The 20360-nt window shown below is 38.2% G+C and overlaps 2 protein-coding genes across 7 annotated transcripts in view; one reads left to right on the top strand and one right to left on the bottom strand.

The window, feature by feature from the left end:
* The window catches only part of WRN (WRN RecQ like helicase), a 124865-nt gene that overhangs the window by 104257 nt on the left and 248 nt on the right, over nucleotides 1–20360 (bottom strand). The window contains exons 1-3 of one of the 6 annotated variants that reach the window (XM_043454654.1): nucleotides 20075–20288; nucleotides 5942–6138; nucleotides 393–494 (exon numbers count right to left, since the gene is read on the bottom strand). In XM_043454654.1, the coding sequence (XP_043310589.1) occupies nucleotides 393–494; nucleotides 5942–5962 (123 nt within the window). In that variant the 5' untranslated portion in view covers nucleotides 5963–6138; nucleotides 20075–20288. The other 5 variants (XM_043454655.1, XM_043454660.1, XM_043454657.1 and 2 more) reach the window with 5 other exon arrangements.
* Nucleotides 13442–13850, top strand: LOC122432627 (small nuclear ribonucleoprotein Sm D1-like). Its single transcript, XM_043454670.1, has one exon. It carries the CDS (start codon nucleotides 13453–13455, stop codon nucleotides 13789–13791), a length of 339 nt encoding a protein of 112 aa, XP_043310605.1. The 5' UTR covers nucleotides 13442–13452; the 3' UTR covers nucleotides 13792–13850.

Raw genomic sequence — 20360 nt, 5'->3', positions numbered from 1 at the left:
CTGCAGTTAGATTAGTCTTCTAGATGCAATAATGTTGCCTTAAAATGCTAAAGACTGGTTGGTGAAGCTTAAATCTATCAGGACTTAAAATTCACTTGACCATAAAAAAATTCACCAAAATAAATATTGTCTAAATCACAATCTGAATCGGAACAAATTGGCAAGACCAGCCATGTGAACTAGATAAAAAGGGAAAACAGAATAAGAATTCTTATATTGTAAACCCAATTAAAATTTAATCCCACTCATCCATTCAATGACTAGATTCTGGTTCATTCACAACAACTCTAAAAGTAAATAATGGCTTGAAGTTTATAAGTGAGGATGAACTCAGTTTACAGTCAAATATACGTTAAATTTTCCATCTGAAAGAATTACTGATGAACTGCAACCTTTTTTGCTTTTACTGTATAGATCTTCTGTGTAGACATCCATTCAGGAAGTTTCCGCTGCTGTCCTTTTTCCAACGTTCGTTCACTCATCTTTAAAAGGTCCTAGTTGCAAAACCCAAAGAATGATTATTCTATGAATAAATCCAGTCTTTGTAAGAAAACCTACAGACAGACCAATCAACATGACTGAAGAGCCAAACATACATATTTAAAGTAAGCTATGGCATCTGGGCACAAACACAGGATGTAAGAGCCAGAATCGCAAAAGAAGAAACAACATGCTAGCTCTAAAAGCCATTCATTTAGTATTTCTTCTTTTTAAAATAAGTGAGGCAGTTTAATAGAGTTCTAAATTCTAAGCTTCTAGCAGTTTCAAAATTCTATTATTCTGTGACTTTGATCTCTTAAAAAAATAATCTTTATCTCATTCACAATGAGAATCTCTGGGTATATAAATTTCTATAAATTTTTGATAACTTTAATTTTCTTATCATATTTCCTAAGATATAAGTAAACTCATGAAACTGTTAAATTGTTCACAAATCTACCTGAAAAGACAGAAAAGCTTTTCTATATTAAGGGTTTTTATTACACTCTTGGCCTATCAAGTGAACTAGTCTCTCTATTTCATTGGGAGTATTTTTAAAACTCTATTATGAGCTTTGAGGGCTCTCCTCAATGTAAACTGCACTTCAAGAATGGTTACAGAAACACAATGGCTAGGAACACTATGACATACTCTGTTAAAGGTAAAACAGAGCCATCTCCTCGTGCCACTTTACACAATAAACTGAAGTGGCCTTAAGTTCTTAATAAAACTCTTCAAACCCCAACCTTAGTTCCTGACATTTCAAATTTCTAGTAAACGCACAGCAGACTTTAATATATACCTGAAGATTCTTATGATGAAATATGATATCAACATGAAATAATCAAAGCAACTATTTATGATTATGGGTTAGCTTGTCATCCCTATTGATATTATAAACTCTGAAGAAATTAAGCAGCATCCAGCAAGTATCCATTAAGTTCTTTTTTTTTCCCAAGCATAAACCCCAAAAAAAAAAAAGTTTTTTTTCCCAAGCATAAACCCCCAAAACTGATAACACTAATAATGTACGAAAGAAAATTTTTAAAGATTACTTTGGCAAACAAATCTGTCATACAAACTCACTCTTATACCTTGGGAAGGAAACAGTTAACTATAGTAGAAGGTAACTCACTCACTCTATTAAGGAAGTGGGAATGAAAGATCTCAACCACTGAGCCACCAAGCTCATCTATCAATGGTATCTACTACCCAAAACATCCCAAAGAGCATCTATCTAGAAAATGTTGTTAGCCAGATATAACTAACCTATCTAGATTGCTTATCATAAATAAGCTTGGATTGATGGATTTATTAATTTATGTCTGGAAAATGGGAGGTAGTCAGCAAGCTGTACAATTAAGATAATATAAAACAGAGGAGTTCCAAAATGAAGACAACTTCCTTTGTGCAATTTTTTTTTAACTGCTCAAAACTATTCTGCTAATCCAAAACCATAACATGTACTAATGCAGAAGAAAAGGACATTTTTTGGAATCTGTGTGTGAGAGTTTGGGGTTCCTCCAAAAAACAAAAAGAAAGTAATATTCCATCTGCACTTCAAGCTTGCCTGTACTCTTTGAATCATTAGCAAAGTCTGGCACTGAGGAAGATCTATGATTCAGTCAATCAGAAATAACAACTTGAGTGTTAGCACTACCACCTGCATTATATGTCATAAGATAAAATATATGCTGGATGAAATGCAAGCTGGAATCAAGATTTCCAGGAGAAATATCAATAACCTCAGATATACAGATGACACCACCCTTATGGCAGAGAGTGAAGAAGAAATAAAGAGCCTCTTGATGAAAGTGAAAGAGGAGAGTGAAAAAGTTGGTTTAAAACTCAACATTTAGAAAACTAAGATCATGGCATCCAGTTCGATCACTTCATGGCAAATAGATGGGAAAACAATGGAAACAGTGACAGACTACTTTTTGGAACTCCAAAATCACTGCAGATGGTGACTGCAGCCATGAAATTAAAAGACGCTTGCTCCTTGGAAGAAAAGTTATGACCAACCTAGACAGCATATTAAAAAAGTAGAGACATTACTTTGCCATCAAACGTCCGTCGAGTCAAAGCTATGGCTTTTCCAGTAGTCATGTATGGAGGTGAGAGTTGGACTATAAAGAAAGCTCAGCACTGAAGAATTGATGCTTTTGAACTGTGGTGTTGGAGAAGACTCTTGAGAGTCCCTCGGACTGCAAGGAGATCCAACCAGTCCATCCTAAAGGAAATCAGTCCTGAATACTCATTGGAAGGACTGATGCTGAAGCTGAAACTCCAATACTTTGGCCACCTGATGAGAAGAGCTGACTCATCAGAAAAGACCCTGACACTGGGAAAGACTGAAGGTGGGAGAAGGGGACGACAGAGGATGAGATGGTTGGATGGCATCACCGACTCAATGGACATGAGTTTGAGTAGGCTCTGGGAGTTGGTGATGGACAGGGAGGCCTGGCATGCTGCAGTCTGTGGGGTCACAAAGAGTCGGACATGAATGAGCGACTGAACTGAACTGATCTGCCACAAATCCAAAGCCCTTAACAGGAAAGTCGAAAGTTAATCCCAAAGTATGTGTACATACACACAACACACATAGGGAAAGAGTCTATTCTTAATCTTAAAATACATTTTTATTAAACTGGAAAACAAGTTTTGCTATATACAGAGTAGATCATTCACAAAACTGCCAGAAAATTGTTTTCTGCAAATAATAAACAACTCTATAAAAACAACTATAAAATCTTATAATACTGTAAGTAATCATTCACACTGCCAGAACAGAAATAAACCTCAGTAACACTTCCCTATAGCCAACAATAAGATTGAAATCATTTTAATTTAAAATGTCTAATTTTTAGATGGAAATACTCTTTTTTGGACACAAAATTCTGTCTAGATGCCTCCAGGTTAAGAATTTGAAAGTAAACTTGTTTACAAACCTAACATTTTTATCAAACTTACTAATACTTACATCTTGTACCAGATAAAAAGCACACAGAAAAGGAAAGTTGGAGAATAATTCACAGTAGAGAAATTCTTCTGCATACATGAGGCTTTTAATCATTGATCAGATAAAGGTTATTCTTGGAAGGGATCTAAGTCATTGAATAATAGAATTTTTAAACTATATATTGAGCTGTTACCTTGTTGGGTATGAGCAATGTTCACACATCTTTTTCCAAAATCAAATCTTATCATTTCTTATTTGAGCCATTAAAGGATCCCAGTTCAGTTCAGTTCAGTTCAGTCACTCAGTCGTGTCTGGCTCTTTGCGACCCCATGAATCGCAGCACGCCAGGCCTCCCTGTCCATCACTAACTCCAGGAGTTCACCCAAACCCATGTCCATCAAGTCGATGATGCCATCCAACCATCTCACCCCCTGTCGTCCCCTTCTCCTCCTGCCCTTAATCTTTCCCAGCATCAGGGTCTTTTCCAATGAGTCAGCTCTTTGCATCCAAGTTCCTCTTTAAAATAAACAATGTATTTTCATTTGCTTTGGTTTGGATTTTTCTAGAATAATCTCACCTATCTATCCACCACTATCTACCACTTTTCACCTTTATCACTTTTTTAAAGGCTGGCTTTAAACAACACACACCTGGGATTTTCGTGGTGGTTTATTTTTCTGGTTTTGGTTTTGAACAGCGCCAATTTGAACATGCTGTCTTTCAATAAGGAGATTCATCTCATTCACAGTTAGCGTAAGAACTTTCATTTTTGATTAATGTTCATCTTCCTTTCTTTGGTTTCCTCTTACTCTTCGTCCATTTTTTCCAACTGGGTGAAGTTACCATTCATACTCTTTTTTACCATTTTCAGTGTTAAAACTTTACTTTTTACACATCCTACTATTACTCCACTCTCTGGGCAAAATAATAAAACTATATCCCTTTCCCATCAAGACCTGACATTTACACTGTCCCTCCACCCAGTAAGGGAAAACTTAGAATGTTTTGACTTTCCCACCCTTAACTACTGTTACAGTAGTTAACTGATACAGTTTTGGCTGTTACAGCCTGTTAGCTTTCTAGTACTGTTTTTCTATTTCAAGAAATCCTTACTGTTTTCTGAACATTTTTGTTACAAATTTCATCATCCATTTTAATGTTCATATAAATTTAAATATATATGTAAGTGCTTATATTGCTTACTATGGTTTCCTTTTCAATTCATCCTGCCCTATCCTGGATCTCTGTTCTGAATTCAATTGTTTGCTCAGACGTTCTTTTCAATTGCTTTCCTCGGGTAGAATATGTAGGGGATAAGTGCTGATCCCTTGCATATATAAAAACCTATTTTTTCAGACAGATAAGAGAATGATGTGTTGACGGAGCCTAACAGTCTCTCAGCAGTTTGCAGATGTTCTCTCACAGTCTTCTGCCGTTTAACGTCACAAGTAAAAAGTCCATCGCTTTTCTGCTGCTTTCTTCAATTATGAGTAACATTTTTCCCATCTGGGAGCCTTAGAGACTTTAAAGGATTTTTATATTTTAAAGCACTCCACTCTATTCTTCTTGGGATCAGCGAGTCCCTGGAAAGGATTACAAGTCTTAAGAAAATTTTCCTCTTGTTACAGGATGAACTGTATGCCTCTCCACTATAAGACAGGTTGGGGTCCTAATCTCCAAGTACCTCAGAATGCCACTTTGTTTGGAGACAGGGTCATTACAGAGGTAACCAAATTTAAATGAAGTTATTAGGGCCGTGCCTAATCCAAAATGAGTGATGTCTTTATAAAAAGGGGAAATCTGGACACAGAGACAAGACATGCATAGACAGAAGATGATGTGAAGAAACACATGGAAAAAGTCATCTACAAGCCACGAAGGCAGGCCAGAAGCAGACCTTTCTTTCCCTCATAGCCCTCAGAAAAAAAGAAACTCTGCCAACAATGTGATATTGAACTTCTAGCTTCTAAAACTGCAGAATATTACATTTCTGTTGAGTCTTCCAGTTTGTGGTACTTAATCGCAGCAGCTATAACAAACTAATACACCCCTGTTACTGGTTTAGTTATTAATTGCTATAACCTATTCCTTTTTTCCTTCTATACCACTTATTCACATTCCAGTGAAAACTTGCCTGAATTTCTTCTGTTAATGTCTATTTTTTCCCACCTGATGATGACTTTCCTTAACTTTGTTCAGTATTACAAGACATCTCTTCTACTTGATCTCCAAGATGCTAATTTCATTCTCAATATTCTCCCTTTCATTTCAAAGTCCTTTTACAATTTGCCTTACTGAACTTTTACAATGTTAAGATTTGGACTATTAGTTTCAGAAAGTTTCTTTGCACTCTAGTTGAGTCTCCCCAAATGTGCCTGTAATTTCTTTCTTTAGTAAAAGTTATGATTTAATTATTTCAAAGATCTGTTTCAACAGGAGTTTCCTATTCTGGATGTTCCTCATGCTGAATTCCTTGGGAAAAATGTTATTTTACTTTACCCGTATAATTCTATTTATCATCAGCAGTCTCAGCTCCTAGGGTCCATCAGAAAGCTGCAAACTGAGCACCAAGAGACTATATTAAGTCTTCCATGAAATTCTAGAAGCCAATGTCTTGATTCACAGGTATCCAGAGTTGTAATCTCAAGCTCTAGCTCACCAGCACATAGAACCCACCAGTACAACTCCTCTAAGTCCTGTAAGACAGGAAATATCAAGTAGGCTTCCTAAGCCCAATCAGTTCTTCACATTCAATAAATACCAATTTAATTTTCAGCCTCATTTGTTTTACCACAGTAATTCTAATGAGTACTTTATTTAGGAAACAATGTTTTAATTCCTTTCCTAACTTCCGATTGTCCTTTTCCACCATTTTCAGTTCTTTAATACATTTTCTATTGAATCCACTGAATCCATTTTCACAAGGACTCTTTAAGTTATTTTTTGCGTAGACAATTCTTTTTTATCAAGGGTCAACTACTCAGCTAAGTGATTTGATATCTGTTGATTTTACTCAAATACATGATGACTCTCAATTGTCCAATTCAGGAATTCCCTGGTGGTCTAGCGGTTAGAATTTCAGTCTTCAATTGTCCAATTCATTTATAAATGAAGTTCTATACCAGAAGTGGACATTTTCAAGTTCATGGCACATTCAGAAAATGAAACTGTTTTCATGGCATGCTGGGAATGGGATCTGGGAATGTGAATATACTGTGAAACTTCTATCTTCTTTATAAAATTAAAATTTTCAAACTTTTAAAATAACAATCTTGAAATTATTTAGAAGAAATAACTTCTGTATATTAGGTTTTATGCTTAACATGGTTACACAAAATTCTTGATTTAGATCTTTAAACAACGTATCCTTAACACTCCGTATAGCAACCATCACGGACAAGCTTTGTTAGCGCCAATGGTAGCAAATGGCAAAAGGGGAAGCTTTGCTCCGACATACTGAAAGCTCCTTTTTCACTGTTAACCAGCATTCCAACAATTCGATCTCCTTAAATTGAACTTCAAGCCTACTGAGAGTCTTTAATGCTTCCCTGTTCCTCTACTGAGAAATATGTTCATTTCTTCTGATGATGTTAAATAAGCTTCAAATACAAATGAATATTTTTATATCAAGAATTTCAATGCTAAAGTTCTGTATCTGGCACACACTGGCTTTTCTCAATAACATTAATCCTTCTTTAGGATTCAAATAACACCAATTAAACAATCACTTCTAAAAGTTATTTTAACTTCACTCCGCCAAAGTTGAATTTTTACTCTGAATCCATAAATTTTGTCACTACACATTAATACATTTTCCACATGATCACTACAGTGATGATTAAGTTAATTCAAGTGCTCAAAATGTCAGTTAAGGATACCATTTTTTGAAGCCAATAATTAGACTTCAAAAAACCTGCAAAGTCAGAGTCATTCACATAGAATAATTTGAAATTTTTCCCTTTAGCTTATAAATCTTCCTTTGGACTGTCAACTTATTTCAGTAATGAAATAGCTAATCAGATTTCTTCACCTAAAGCTGAAAGGATGGCATTGTAGCCACTTGGATTTCAGTAGATTCACCATTTTTATGACATTATTTAATGCAGAATTCAGAACTACAAGTAAATTTTAATATACAAGAGATTCTCTGTGAATAAAACAACACATAACTAGGAATATCAGGTTTTTTATGTTGAACTTAACATAAAGCCTTTCTATGTCCCTATTGTTACCAGTCCCACATTTCCAGTTTCTATAATTTCTCATGTGTTTCAAAATATTCATTTTTCACTTCATTTTTCACCTCCAGTTGGTTTTGGAACTTCTGCGCCAAGCAAATAATGTCCTTCCAGGCATTTTTCAAAGATTCTATAAAGCCCGCTGAGGACCACTGCCAGTATTTACGAATTCATAACTGCAATGAACACTTTTTTCATTAATCTTCTTCTAGTGTTGTCTTCAGCCCATAAATCTTCAACTTATCTTCTAAAAGAATAACTGAAAAATGGCAACTTTTCTACTTCCTTTGCCTCACTGGTCCCAAACATATTATTCTGTATAAGCAGGGGGGAAAAAAGCAGATTTAGCAATCTAGTGAGGTAATCTGGGTTCTATTAACTGTTCAATCCTGTAACTAGCTTCTTGAGTTCAATCTGATTATTTCTTTTATCAGTCTCTTAAATTTGTTCTTATTTTGTGCTCACAGACACTTTCAAAAGTTCAGATCTTTTGTTTCATAAAATAAATGTTTTATGAAAAAGTATCAGAATATTCTGCCTGACACCCCTACTCCATTTGATTTAGGCTGAAAAGTGAAGAATTCTGGGAATACCAAATCCAATTCTGAGATAATCCTTTACTACTTAATTATTGACTAATAAATATTTACTATTATGTTCAACTCATTAACTGGATGACTTTCCAGCTTTAATCAGTCTTAGATATCAAAAATGGGAAAGTAAGTATCTAAGGAAATTAAATCTATTTGTATATAAAGTACTTAAAATACTACAGGTCTTTAAGTCCTCAGGGAAAGTTTTCTGTTGTTTAGCCTGTCTGTATTCTTGTGAACATTTCTAAACAAATCCTATCCAAAAAAACAATATTTTTAAATTAAGGAGATTAAACAAAAACTAAGTGTACTGAAATACTTATTTTCATTTAGTTTAATAATTAAAAAATTTTAAAGTAAACAAAAAACACTTCAGGGTAATCAAATATATTTTTTAATGAGTTTCTGAAGTTACAAAGACTTATTTTATTGAATCAACTGAGTTGCATATGTTCAATTATTAATAGTAATAATTAACTAATAATCATGCTCTTTTCTATGCTTCCAGTAAAACTATGAAAATTAAGAAAGAAAATTCAAAGAACACATATAAGTTTCCCAATGATTAAATAACATACACATACCCAACTAAAGTGAGTAACAGATAGGAAATTATTTAACAGTTAAGTCAGAAGGATACAGCCACAACACAGCCCTTTTCAACCATGCTTACTGTGCATAACTATACATGTTATAGATCTCAAGTAGTTTATAAAATGATCTACATAAAGAATGCTCAAATATGATTTAACCTACTGCAAATCTTTGAATGTTTGCCTTATAAAAAGTTTTTATGCTTGAAAATTATAAAAAAATATGCAACCATCAAAATCCTGCATTACCCATAACCCATATCATTATGCTGCAGCACAAACTAGAAGGATAGTGCTTCAGCTAACGCTTGCCAATGGTCAGTATGGTCCCAGTTTTGTCAGACCTTCCAAATTTTCAAAAGAAATGGATGTTACTACGCAATCTCCCGTTTGATACCAATTTCCAAGACCCAGTTTCCTGCAGGCCTCTTAATTCTAACCTCGGCTGTAGACAAATCAGTACCAGCAGCTGGTCTGAGTATCTCTAGAAATTTTAAGTCAATATCCCTTTATAAAACATTCTTTGAGTGAAATACTTGGGTACATTTTTGGAGTTAGACTACAGAATGAGTAGTTGAGAAACAGTAGGAATATGCCAAAACAGGAAACAGGGTGATAGTCTGGGACACCTACTTAATTAGAGGAGTAAGAGGGGAGTTATCCTAAGACTGGAGCACGTCTCCTTTTCTCCCCATTTCTGAGTCTGCTGTGTCAACTCACGCTGGCCTGGCACATTACTTCACCCTATGGATTCCACAATGACGTGAGGAGCACCCACACAGCCTATCATTTACCTTCTCATCTATAAAACTGGGAGTACAAACGATGAATCCAGAGAGGGGCACTAGCTCAGTTCTTCCAGTCCATCAACTATCAGCATCAATCAAATGCTTCAATAGTCAAATTATTAAAAGGACTAGTTTGATGGTCTAGTGTGAAAATTAATGTCTAAATAGAGCCTAGGGTAAACAAAAGATAAGCCATCTTCATGAAGGTAGGCCAAGGAAATTTCTTCACACAATACTATGATTTCCACTCAAAATACTTCTCTACTTCTCACACCGTTTCACCTAAAGTTACATTTTTAAAAATTAATCTTACAAAAATAACCAGCATTCTCCAGAAAGATTTATATACAAGTATAGTCATCCTGACTTCCCTGGAGGCTCAGACGGTAAAGCGTCTGCCTACAATGCAGGAGACCCGGGTTCAATCCCTGGGTGGGGAAGATCCTCTGGAGAAGGAAATGGCAACCCACTCCAGTACTCTTGCCTGGAAAATCCCATGGACGGAGGAGCCTGGTAGGCTACAGTCCATGGGTTGCAAAGAGTCAGACACGACTGAGCGACTTCACACACATAGCCATCCTTGTTATACATAATATAAAACCAAAGCAGCTTAAATGATTCAGCAATTCACTCTGGTTATCAATGTCCAAATTTTAGTTAGACACTTTGAGTCAGACACGACAGAGAGACTAACAATAATAAATTATATATATGTATATATATACACAGATACATATAAAGACACACTGTTGTTTTAGTCATGTCCAACTCTTGCAACCCCAAGGACTATAGCCTGTCAGGCTCCTCTGTCTATGGAATTTCCCAGGCAAGAATATAGAAGTTGGTTGCCATTTCCTTCTCCAGGGAATATCGCCAACCCAGGGAATGAAACTGCGTCTCCTGCATTGGCAGGCACATTCTTTACCACTGAGCCACCTGGGAAGTCCCCATAGAGACACATGCACACACATTTTTCTACACAAGCATGCACAATCTGTAATTACTGTGAAGGATATAACTTATAAGGTATCCTTCTGTATTGTTTTTGAGAATTCTTTTCTACTTTTCAATGCACTAATAGGAATAGGAAGGGGCAGAGGAAAAAGAACCATGGAATCCATGACAAAGCCCTCATTAAATTCCCTAATTAAAGAGGCTTTCATTAATCTATTGAATCGTAATTTCCCTCCAAATAACCCAGGCAAACAAACTACAAAGGCTAAATAAAACCACCATTAGCATTTGGTTCAGCTACAGTAAATCACTGCAATTTTAAAGGTAACAGGATTTTTCTTTCGAGAGACCTATTTCTTTATAGGTATCTACTAAATATTCATAACTGTCAAACATTATGTAATATATAATTTATATTTTTAAAGTGTAAGTTAAAATTTGTGTTAATAAAGTTAATTGAAATAAAGTATAAGTAGAACCAAATAAATACAAAAAAAGGTCATTAAAATGCTAGCAACAGGGGAAAAGAATAATGCTGTGTCATCGTTGAGAAGTCGCACTGCCCATAAACCAGGAACATGACTTGACCTGAACTGAGTCCATGGCACAGCGAAGTGCTTTATAACTGAATTTCATTATCCAACTGAATAATTCATTATTTTTAATGAATTTCCTCTGTTCTGTAAGTAGCTATAGCCAGTCAGCTAAAATCAGCGACTATAAACTGGGAAACTGCAGAGAAAGTTTTCAGGTAAGTCAATTTAAAACTTTCTCAGGCTGCTTATTTTTCCTTTTTATTTTTCACTGTCACTTCATATGGGCTGAGATGAAATTTTATAAGACTCATTATCAAAAGGACGTTGACAGTTGGCTACCCAGCATCCATTCCACCCTGTACCCTTTGCACAGTACTGTAAATTTAATTCAGATAATGACCAGTTATTTGCAAAGCTAATGTGCTTCAAGGAAGTTGCCTCCACTGCCAGCTCCCATGAAAAATCCAACTGATCTAAAATAAATCCCATTCCCCCAGTCACAATGATGATTCAGAAAATCAGGCCTGAACTCAAGGCATTCTCCTAGCTTTGGGTTAAGAATAAAAACTGCAACCTAAGACAGACCAATGAGATACAAGAGACGTTTACGGGGCTTCTGAGAATAATTTTTTTTTTTCACTTATATGAAAGTACCACAAGAGATGTCCTGTTTTGAGTATGGGAAGCCTTGGGCCTTCGACAGCCAATTTGCCACGGTGATGGAAATTAGCTGGAGGATGAAGCCAATACACAGGAGATAGAAAAGATGAAAAATGAAGCTACAGTCAATGCACTAAACTAGTCTTCAAGTTAGTCCTCCCTCAGCCTTCAAGGTTCATTTTAAAAATAAGTTTCCTTATTTGTTAAGCCTGTTTAAGTCAAGTTTTCGGTGCTTGTGTTGTAACTAACACACAAATATAATTGAAAATAACAGTATGTGGCCAATTCTTTTCTTTAACCCCTTATCTTAAATAAAAATAAATTATAAGGATTAAAAATACTAGCCCCACACAAACATACAAAAATACTAGCCACACAAAGCATACAGTACCAAAAGTTTCAAAATTTCATAAACAGAGCTTCATATCTTCTTTAAATCAAAATAAGAATTAAAATAACATTAAAAAGCAATGTAACAGAAAATTAGGACTTAATAAATGGGGGTGATATTGAACCTTAGGATGCATAGCTCTGTGTTGGGCTGAAATTCAGGATTTTCAGACAGAAAGAAAAGTGTAGTATTTTACAATAAGTGAAAGGAATAGCAAAAGGTAAAAATAGAGACAGAGTGAAAAAGAAATTAGAAAATTAATATACGATTCTGAAAGCAACCATAAGTTTATCCAATGCCAAGAACTTCAGATTAACTTCTTCAGACAGGGAAAGTTTTTATAAATGAGTAAAAGGAAAAATGAGCAATTCTGTGATGGTACAGAAGCCAAAAGTTATCTTCCAGTCCAGTGATCTTTCCACCGCACTCTGATGCCCTCATTTCAAAAATGAGTAGCTAAAGTAGATCACAGGCCAACAGGTGATGTCTCATGCTACAGATCAAAATCAGAAGAAGCAACAAACCTTTGATATTTTTTCTAATTGCTTCTATTATTCCTACAATACACTAGGGAGATCCCACACCTCTACCTTCTTGGCCTCAGAGAGACCTAAAGAGAGGGTGAATCTCTGCCCTGCCCCGAAGAGCTAGCCTATCAGACTAAAGGTGGAACTAAATCAGACTAAAATTCAGACAAGACTCTGGAGTTAGAAAGAAGCAAAGGCTTGAATGGAAGGGAGGGAAGGTCACTGGTTCCACTTATTGGGAGATAATGTGAAATTATTCTAATCACTTATTTCCCAGTGAAGAAATTATTCCAAAACCAACCTCTTTCTTAATCCTCCCATATATAAAACATTTATCAAAAAAGAAAGCAAATCACCCTTTAAAAGAAGCTGACTGCTCTGCAGGTGAAGGAGGATACAGGCTAAACCTTTATGTTCCCTGAGGGAAGTAGTGAAGAATAATGATGGTGCAGATGATAATAAAAATGCTGATGATGGGCGCTCGGCGCGGTCTCTATGTCGGAGCCCTGAGAGTAAGTGTTTCCGGCCATTCATACGCCCGACCTCGGCTGTCGGTGGTCGGATTTTGTGTACTATCGGGCCGAAAGGGTGACGGCACCGCTAGGATGAAGCTCGTGAGCATGCAGAGCCGGCAAGAGTACTTAGAAGCTGCAGAGGTTTATCAAGAAGTAATAAAACCCAGTTCCGAAATGTTTCAAGTCAGGGATGGACTGTTTTGATTTCATTTTTGATGAAATTGAGTCACGAAACTGTAACCATTGAATTAAAGAATGGAACACAGGTCCATGGAACAATCACAGGCGTAGATGTCAGTATGAATACGCATCTTAAAGCAGTGAAAATGACCCTGAAGAACAGAGAGCAGGTACAGCTGGAGACACTGAGTATCCGAGGAAATAACATCCGGTATTTCATTCTGCCGGACAGCTTACCTCTGGACACCCTGCTCTTGGATGTGGAACCGAAGGTGAAGTCTAAGAAAAGGGAAGCTGTTGCAGGAAGAGGCCGAGGCCGAGGAAGAGGACGTGGCCGAGGCCGAGGCAGAGGAAGAGGGGGTCCTAGGCGATAATGTCTCTCAAGACTACTATTTCAAAGTAGAGGGGAAGGGAGAACTAATCCATGACAGAGGAAGAGTATGTGGCTGTGGCAGAGGAGTTGGAGGTCCTAAGCGATAATGTACCTGGAGCTTTTTTGTACAGGCTTTGTTTGTTTGTGGCAGTTTTTAATAAACATAGATGTAACACACACACACAAAAAAAATGCTGATGATGATCATTTTGGGGGGGCGGGGGGAGGAGGTAGCGCCTGACTGCTATTAGTAACCAGTTTTCACAAGAGGTAAGCTTAACTCCTATCAAAGAGCTAAAGTCTCCAAAATACTTGTCCCCCAGTATCACTTTGAGGTAACTTGATTTTATAAAATGTTATCAACTTGATTAAAAGACTGAAATACTCCAGAGATGACCAGATTCAAGATAAGCATATCCAAATGAAAGGATTTATCTATATATGAGCAAGAATCAATTAAAAAGTATAATTTATATCTAAACTCAAAAACAGCAAAAATGACCATCTGCCAAGGAATAAACTTAAAGTAAACTACATAAGACCCATTTTAAAGACAACTAGGCAAGCTTAGTAAGACATCAAAAAAGGGCTAGAGAAGACATACTGAATTCCTGGACAGTTAAGACTCAAAACTTTAAAATTAATTAAATCACTACACTCCAGAAGCAACGCAAGAAAAGATGTCAGCAGGATTTTTCATCAAACCACACAAGCTTATATTAAAGTTCACTAAAAGAAGAAAATAGTCAAGAGCATTCCAAAAAATGTATTTTTTGAGAAAATAAGACCAATAAAGAAAAATTCACTCTATTAAACATAAAAAAGAGTTTGAGAACTCCTAAAGTGAAGTCGCTCAGTCGTCTCCAACTCTTTGAGACCCTGTGGACTATAGCCCACCAGGCTCCTCCATCCATGGGATTTTCCAGGCAAGAATACTGGAGTGGGTTGCCATATCATTCTCCAGGGGATCTTCCCGACCCAGGGATCAAACCTGGGTCTCCCACGTTGGAGGCAGACTCTTTCCAGTCTGAGCCACCAGGGAAAGGGAAAGTCACTCAGTCCTGTCCAACTCTTTGCGACCCCATGGGCTGTAGAGTCCATGGAATTCTCCAGGCCAGAATACTGGTGTGGGGAGCCTTTCCCTTCTCCAGAGGACCTTCCCAACCCAGGGATCAAACACAGGTCTACCATACTACCATACTGCGGATTCTTTACCAGCTGAGCCACAAAGGAAGCCCCAGGGAATCCCTCTATTAAACATAAGCAGTTCAGAAAAACATAAATTAAAATAGGGTGGAATTGGTATAAAAATAGATATAAATCAATGGAACAAAATATATCATGTTCAGAAACAGAGCCATGTAAATATAGAAACTTGACATAAAGGAGGCGTTTCTCATCTCTGACCACCTGGACAGAAAAACCCTGGTTCAAGCCACATGACCTCTTATTTCCGTCGCCTCCACCGTCTTCTCAAAACAGAAGTCACAGTGATTCTGTTAAAAAATGTTTCAATTTAAAGAATTACATACCATCACCAGGGCTGTATATGTCACCCTGCTTACTTGACTTATATGCAGAGTACATCATGAGAAACGCTGTGCTGGAGGAAGCACAAGCTGGAATCAAGATTGCCAGGAGAAATATCAATAACCTCAGATATGCAGATGACACCACCCTTATGGCAGAAAGTGAAGAGGAACTAAAAAGCCTCTTGATGAAAGTGAAAGACGAGAGTGAAAAAGTGGACTTAAAGCTCAACATTCAGAAAACTAAGATCATGGCATCTTAGTTGGTCCCATCACTTCATGGGAAATAGATGGGGAAACAGTGGAAATAGTGTCAGACTTTATTTTTGGGGGCTCCAAAATCACTACAGATGGTGATTGCAGCCATGAAATTAAAAGATGCTTACTCCATGGAAGGAAAGTTATGACCAACCTAGACAGCATATTAAAAAGCAGAGACATTACTTTGCCAACAAAGGTCCATCTGGTCAAGGCTATGGTTTTTCCAGTGGTCATGTATGGATGTGAGAGTTGGACTGTGAAGAAAGCTGAGCACCGAAAAATTGATGCTTTTGAACTGTGATGTTGGAGAAGACTCTTGAGAGTCCCTTGGACTGCAAGGAGATCCAACCAGTTCATCCTCAAGGAGATCAGTCCTGGGTGTTCATTGGAAGGACTGATGTTGAAGCTGAAACTCCAGTACTTTGGCCACCTCATGCAAAGAGTTGACTCATTTGAAAAGACCCTGATGCTGGGAGGGATTGGGGGCAGGAGCAGAAGGGGGAGACAGAGGATGAGATGGCTGGATGGCATCATCGACTCGATAGACACGAGCTTGAGTAAACTCCTGGAGGTGGTGATGGACAGGGAGGCCTGGTGTGCTGCGATTCATGGGGTCGCAAAGAGTTGGACACGACTGAGTGACTGAACTGAACTGAACTGAACTGAACCAAATGAGATTTATCCCAGGAATGTAAAGGTGGCTCAATATAAGAGAATCAATCAATGTAATATGTAACTTTTACAGAATGAAGGAAATACAACTGACCACCTCAACTGACATGGGCATTTGACAAAATCAAATACTCTTTCATGATATAAACTCAGAAAACTAGGGATAGAAGGGAATTTCCTCCAGACAATAAAGGGCACTTATGAGAAACGCAGTTAACATCATACTCAACGGTAAAAGACTGAAGATCTTTTCCCCTAAAATCAAGATCAAGACAAAGATACTCCTTCCACCAAAGCTATTGAACAAGAGTACTGAAATTTCTAGCCCCAGAGAAATTAGGTATAAGTAAGAAGTAAAAGGCAATAAATTGGAAAGAAGTAAAACTCTATTCACATATGACGTGACTGTGTCTATAAAAAAAAATCCCAAAGAAACCACAAGAAACCTACTAGATCTAATAAGCAAATTCAGCAAAGTTACAGGGTACATGATCAAGACACAAAAATCAGCTGTGTTTCTAGACAACAGCAATGAGCAATCTGAGAAGAAACTTAAAAAGCAATCTTGTTTACAATAGCATCTAAAAAAATAAAATACCCAGGAGGTGAAATTAAAAACCTGTATATCAAAACCTACAAAACATTGCTTGTAAGGCATAGATCGGGTGAGGCAGAAAAGGAAAGATGACCTCAACAGAAGTAGGTTACCTTTATTTAGGCAAGGAGGGGCGACAGTCGGCCTAAGGACCAGGCTGCGTGCTGACAGTGATCAGGGAGGCGTCATACTTATAGGGAGGTTTGTGAAATCGATAAGGGAAATGTCAGTCAGGCGGGATATTTTGAGTATTCTTTTGTTGAGATGACATTTGTAGTTGGGCAGGGTGTGATAAGTCTTCTGGGCGGGTGTAGGGGGTGGTAGGTTTCCGGACAGGGGGTGATAAGTCCCAGATAGATGCAACCGGCCTGGAGCATCAGGGCGGAACTAAAGTTCTGTTTTGTTTTCTCCTAAATTAGATGATTCAGCAAGGGGCCTTTGAGACTGTTGTTCTCTTTTCTAGGCCCAAAAGACTCCTTCATTGCTGCCAATTAAAGAAGACATTTCATTCACAAAGAAGACAAGTTCCACCACAACAAATGGAACACCACCTGTGTTCACGGAAAGGCTTAATACTGTTAAGAGGTCATACAACCCCAAGCTACCTACAGATTCAACACAATCTCTATCAAAATTCCAAAGGCCTTTTTTTTGCAGAAATGGAAAAGCTAATCCTCAAATTCATATGGAATTGAGAGTTCCCTGGTAGTCCAGTGATTAGGACTCATCACTTTAACTGCTGTGGCCCGGATTCAATCCGTGGTCAGGGAACTCAGATCTCCCGAGTCACCCAGCATAGCACCCCCCCCCAAAAAAAAAATGCATAGGTAAAATGGTTCCACCACTGCGGAAAACAGTTCCTCAAAAAGCTAAACACATAATTATCATATGATCCAGCAAGTCCACTCCTAGGTACAGACCCAAAAGAAAGAGGAACTAGAAACAGGGACTCAAGTAGATCCTTGTAAGCCAATGTTCAGTGTACCATTATTCACAATAACCATAAGGGGGGAAAACCCAACTGTCTGTCAACAGATGAATGGATAAACAAAATATAGTATGCACACACAACAGAAACATATTCAGCCATAAAAAGAAATTAAGTTCTAATACATGGTACGACGTGGATAAACCTTGAGAACATTATGACAAGTGAAATAAGTCAGATGGAAAAAACAACTATGATTCCACTTGTATATACTATCTAGAATAAGCAAATTCATAGAGAGTGAGCATATCAGAGGTTACCTGGGGCTGGACAGAAGGGTAATGGGAAGTTGTTGCTTAATTAACCAGTTACAGAGCTTGTTTGGATTGATGAAGAAGTTTTTATAAATAACAGTGATGGTTGTGTAATAGTGTCATTAATGTCACTGAATCATACACGTGAAAAATAGCTAAACTGGTAAACTTTGTCATATATATTTTACCACAGTTTTTTAAGATCATTCGGCTCATGGTGTTTCCCTGACAAAACTCTCCAGTGACCTCCCATCTCCCTCAGAATGAAAACCCAAATTTTCAAAATTGCCTACCAGGTCCTATACAATCTGTCCCACACTCTTTTCTGTCCAACTTTATCTCCTACAATTCTTCTCCATCTCACTCTCTGCTAACTTACTGGCCTTGTAGTGAAAAAGTGAAGTCACTTAGTCATGTCCGACTCTGTGACCCCATGGATTGTAGCCCACCCGACTCCTCAGTCCATGGGATTTTCCAGGCAAGAATACTGGAGTAGGTTGCCATTTCCCTCTCCAGGGGATCTTTCTGACCCAGGGATCGAACCCGAGTCTCCCACATTGCAGGCAGACACTTTACCGTCTGAGCCACCAGCAAAGCCCTGCTCTTCAAATACACCAAGCAGGCTCCCTCAGGGCCTTTGCACTTTCTTTTACCTCAGAGAGCCACAAAACTAGCTCTCTCACTTCCTTCAGCTCTTTACTCAAAAGTTACCCAGGTGGCAAAGAGGATAAAGAATCCTCCTGTAACGCAGGAGACCAGGGTTTGATCCCTGGGTGAAGAAGATCCCCTGGAGAAGGGAATGGCTACCCACTCCAGTATTCTTGCCTGGAGAATCCCACGGACAGAGGGGCCTGGCAGGCCACAGTCCATGGGGTCGCAAAGAGCCGGACACGACTGAGCAGCTAACACTAACAAGGAGTTTAGTAAGTCAGAAAGAGAAAAACAAATATCATATATTTTATGCATCTATGCGGAATCTAGAAAAACGGCATAGATGATCTTATTTGCAAAACAGAAACATAACACAGAGAACAAACCTATGGACACCAAGATGGGGAGAAGGGGGGATTAATTGGGAGACTGGGATTAACACAAATACACTACTGATACTATGTATAAAATAGGTAACTAATGAGAACCTACTATATAGCACAAAACTACTCAGTGCCCTGTGGTGAGGTGAACGGGAAGGAAGTCCAAAAAGAGAGGATCTATGTATACATACAGCTGGTTCACTTTGCCTTACAGTAGAAACTAACACAGCATTGCAAAGCACCTATACTCCAATAAACACCAATTCAAAAAAATTACATTCTCAGCCAGGCCTTACCTTACCGTAAAATTTCAGTTTCCTACCCTCATCCACACTCCTCATCTCTCTTTCCTTTATTATTCTCCATGGAATTTTCACCTTCTGACATACCAGGCATTTGACTTACAGCCTATCTCTCTCCAAAATGCAAACTTCCCAAAACAGAGCGATTTGTGTTTGTTTTGTTCACTGACGGACCTAGAGCGGCGCTCGGTAAATATTTGCGGAATTAACAAAGGGAGATCACTGTTTAATAGCATGAAAATCTAACTGCCCGAGCCATAGACTTCAACTCCCTCAAAATTAACATGCCAAATACTCTTAAAACACTACTAAATTAGCATCTTGAGGATGTTAATATCCTCTTCTGTAGGGAGAATATTTACCTACTGACACATAACTAGAAAACAACTCAATTTTAACCAGGAAAAAAACAAACAACAACAACAAAAATTAAAGACTGAGTATTTTGAATTCAAAAATCCAACATGATTTGTTACATTACACAAAAGGGAGGTGGAAAAGGAGAACGAAGATGTCCATCCCTAAGGAACCTCCCACCCAAAGCCCAGAGACCTACTCTGTGGGACTGAGCACCTCCAGGTCGGAGAAGGCTAGAAAGATACCCCAAGGCCTACATCCGGAAGCAAGGTTGGGGGGAAGGACACGTTACCCTGAGATGAGCCAATTCAACGGGACTTGTCTATCAGCTGGATGACTTGCGCAGCGACCCAACACCACGGCCTTGAACCAGACATCCGAGTTCGATACCGATTCAGCAGACCTCATTCCCGCGCTGCGGCGCCCACGCGGGCGAATCACTGCGCACACAATACGTGTCACTCCTGGGACACGGACCTTCCCCACCCCTCCCTCCGGGCTCCGCCACGCCCCCGAGTACTCCGCTCCCGAAGCGCCGAGCTGCAGCCCCACCCACCCTAGCCCAGCTGGCTACGCGG

Source organism: Cervus canadensis, chromosome 31 (genome assembly GCF_019320065.1).
Source record: "Cervus canadensis isolate Bull #8, Minnesota chromosome 31, ASM1932006v1, whole genome shotgun sequence".
Taxonomy (NCBI): Eukaryota; Metazoa; Chordata; class Mammalia; order Artiodactyla; family Cervidae; genus Cervus; species Cervus canadensis.
Note: the sequence above shows the minus strand (reverse complement) of the source record. Positions and strands in the feature narration are given on the sequence as shown.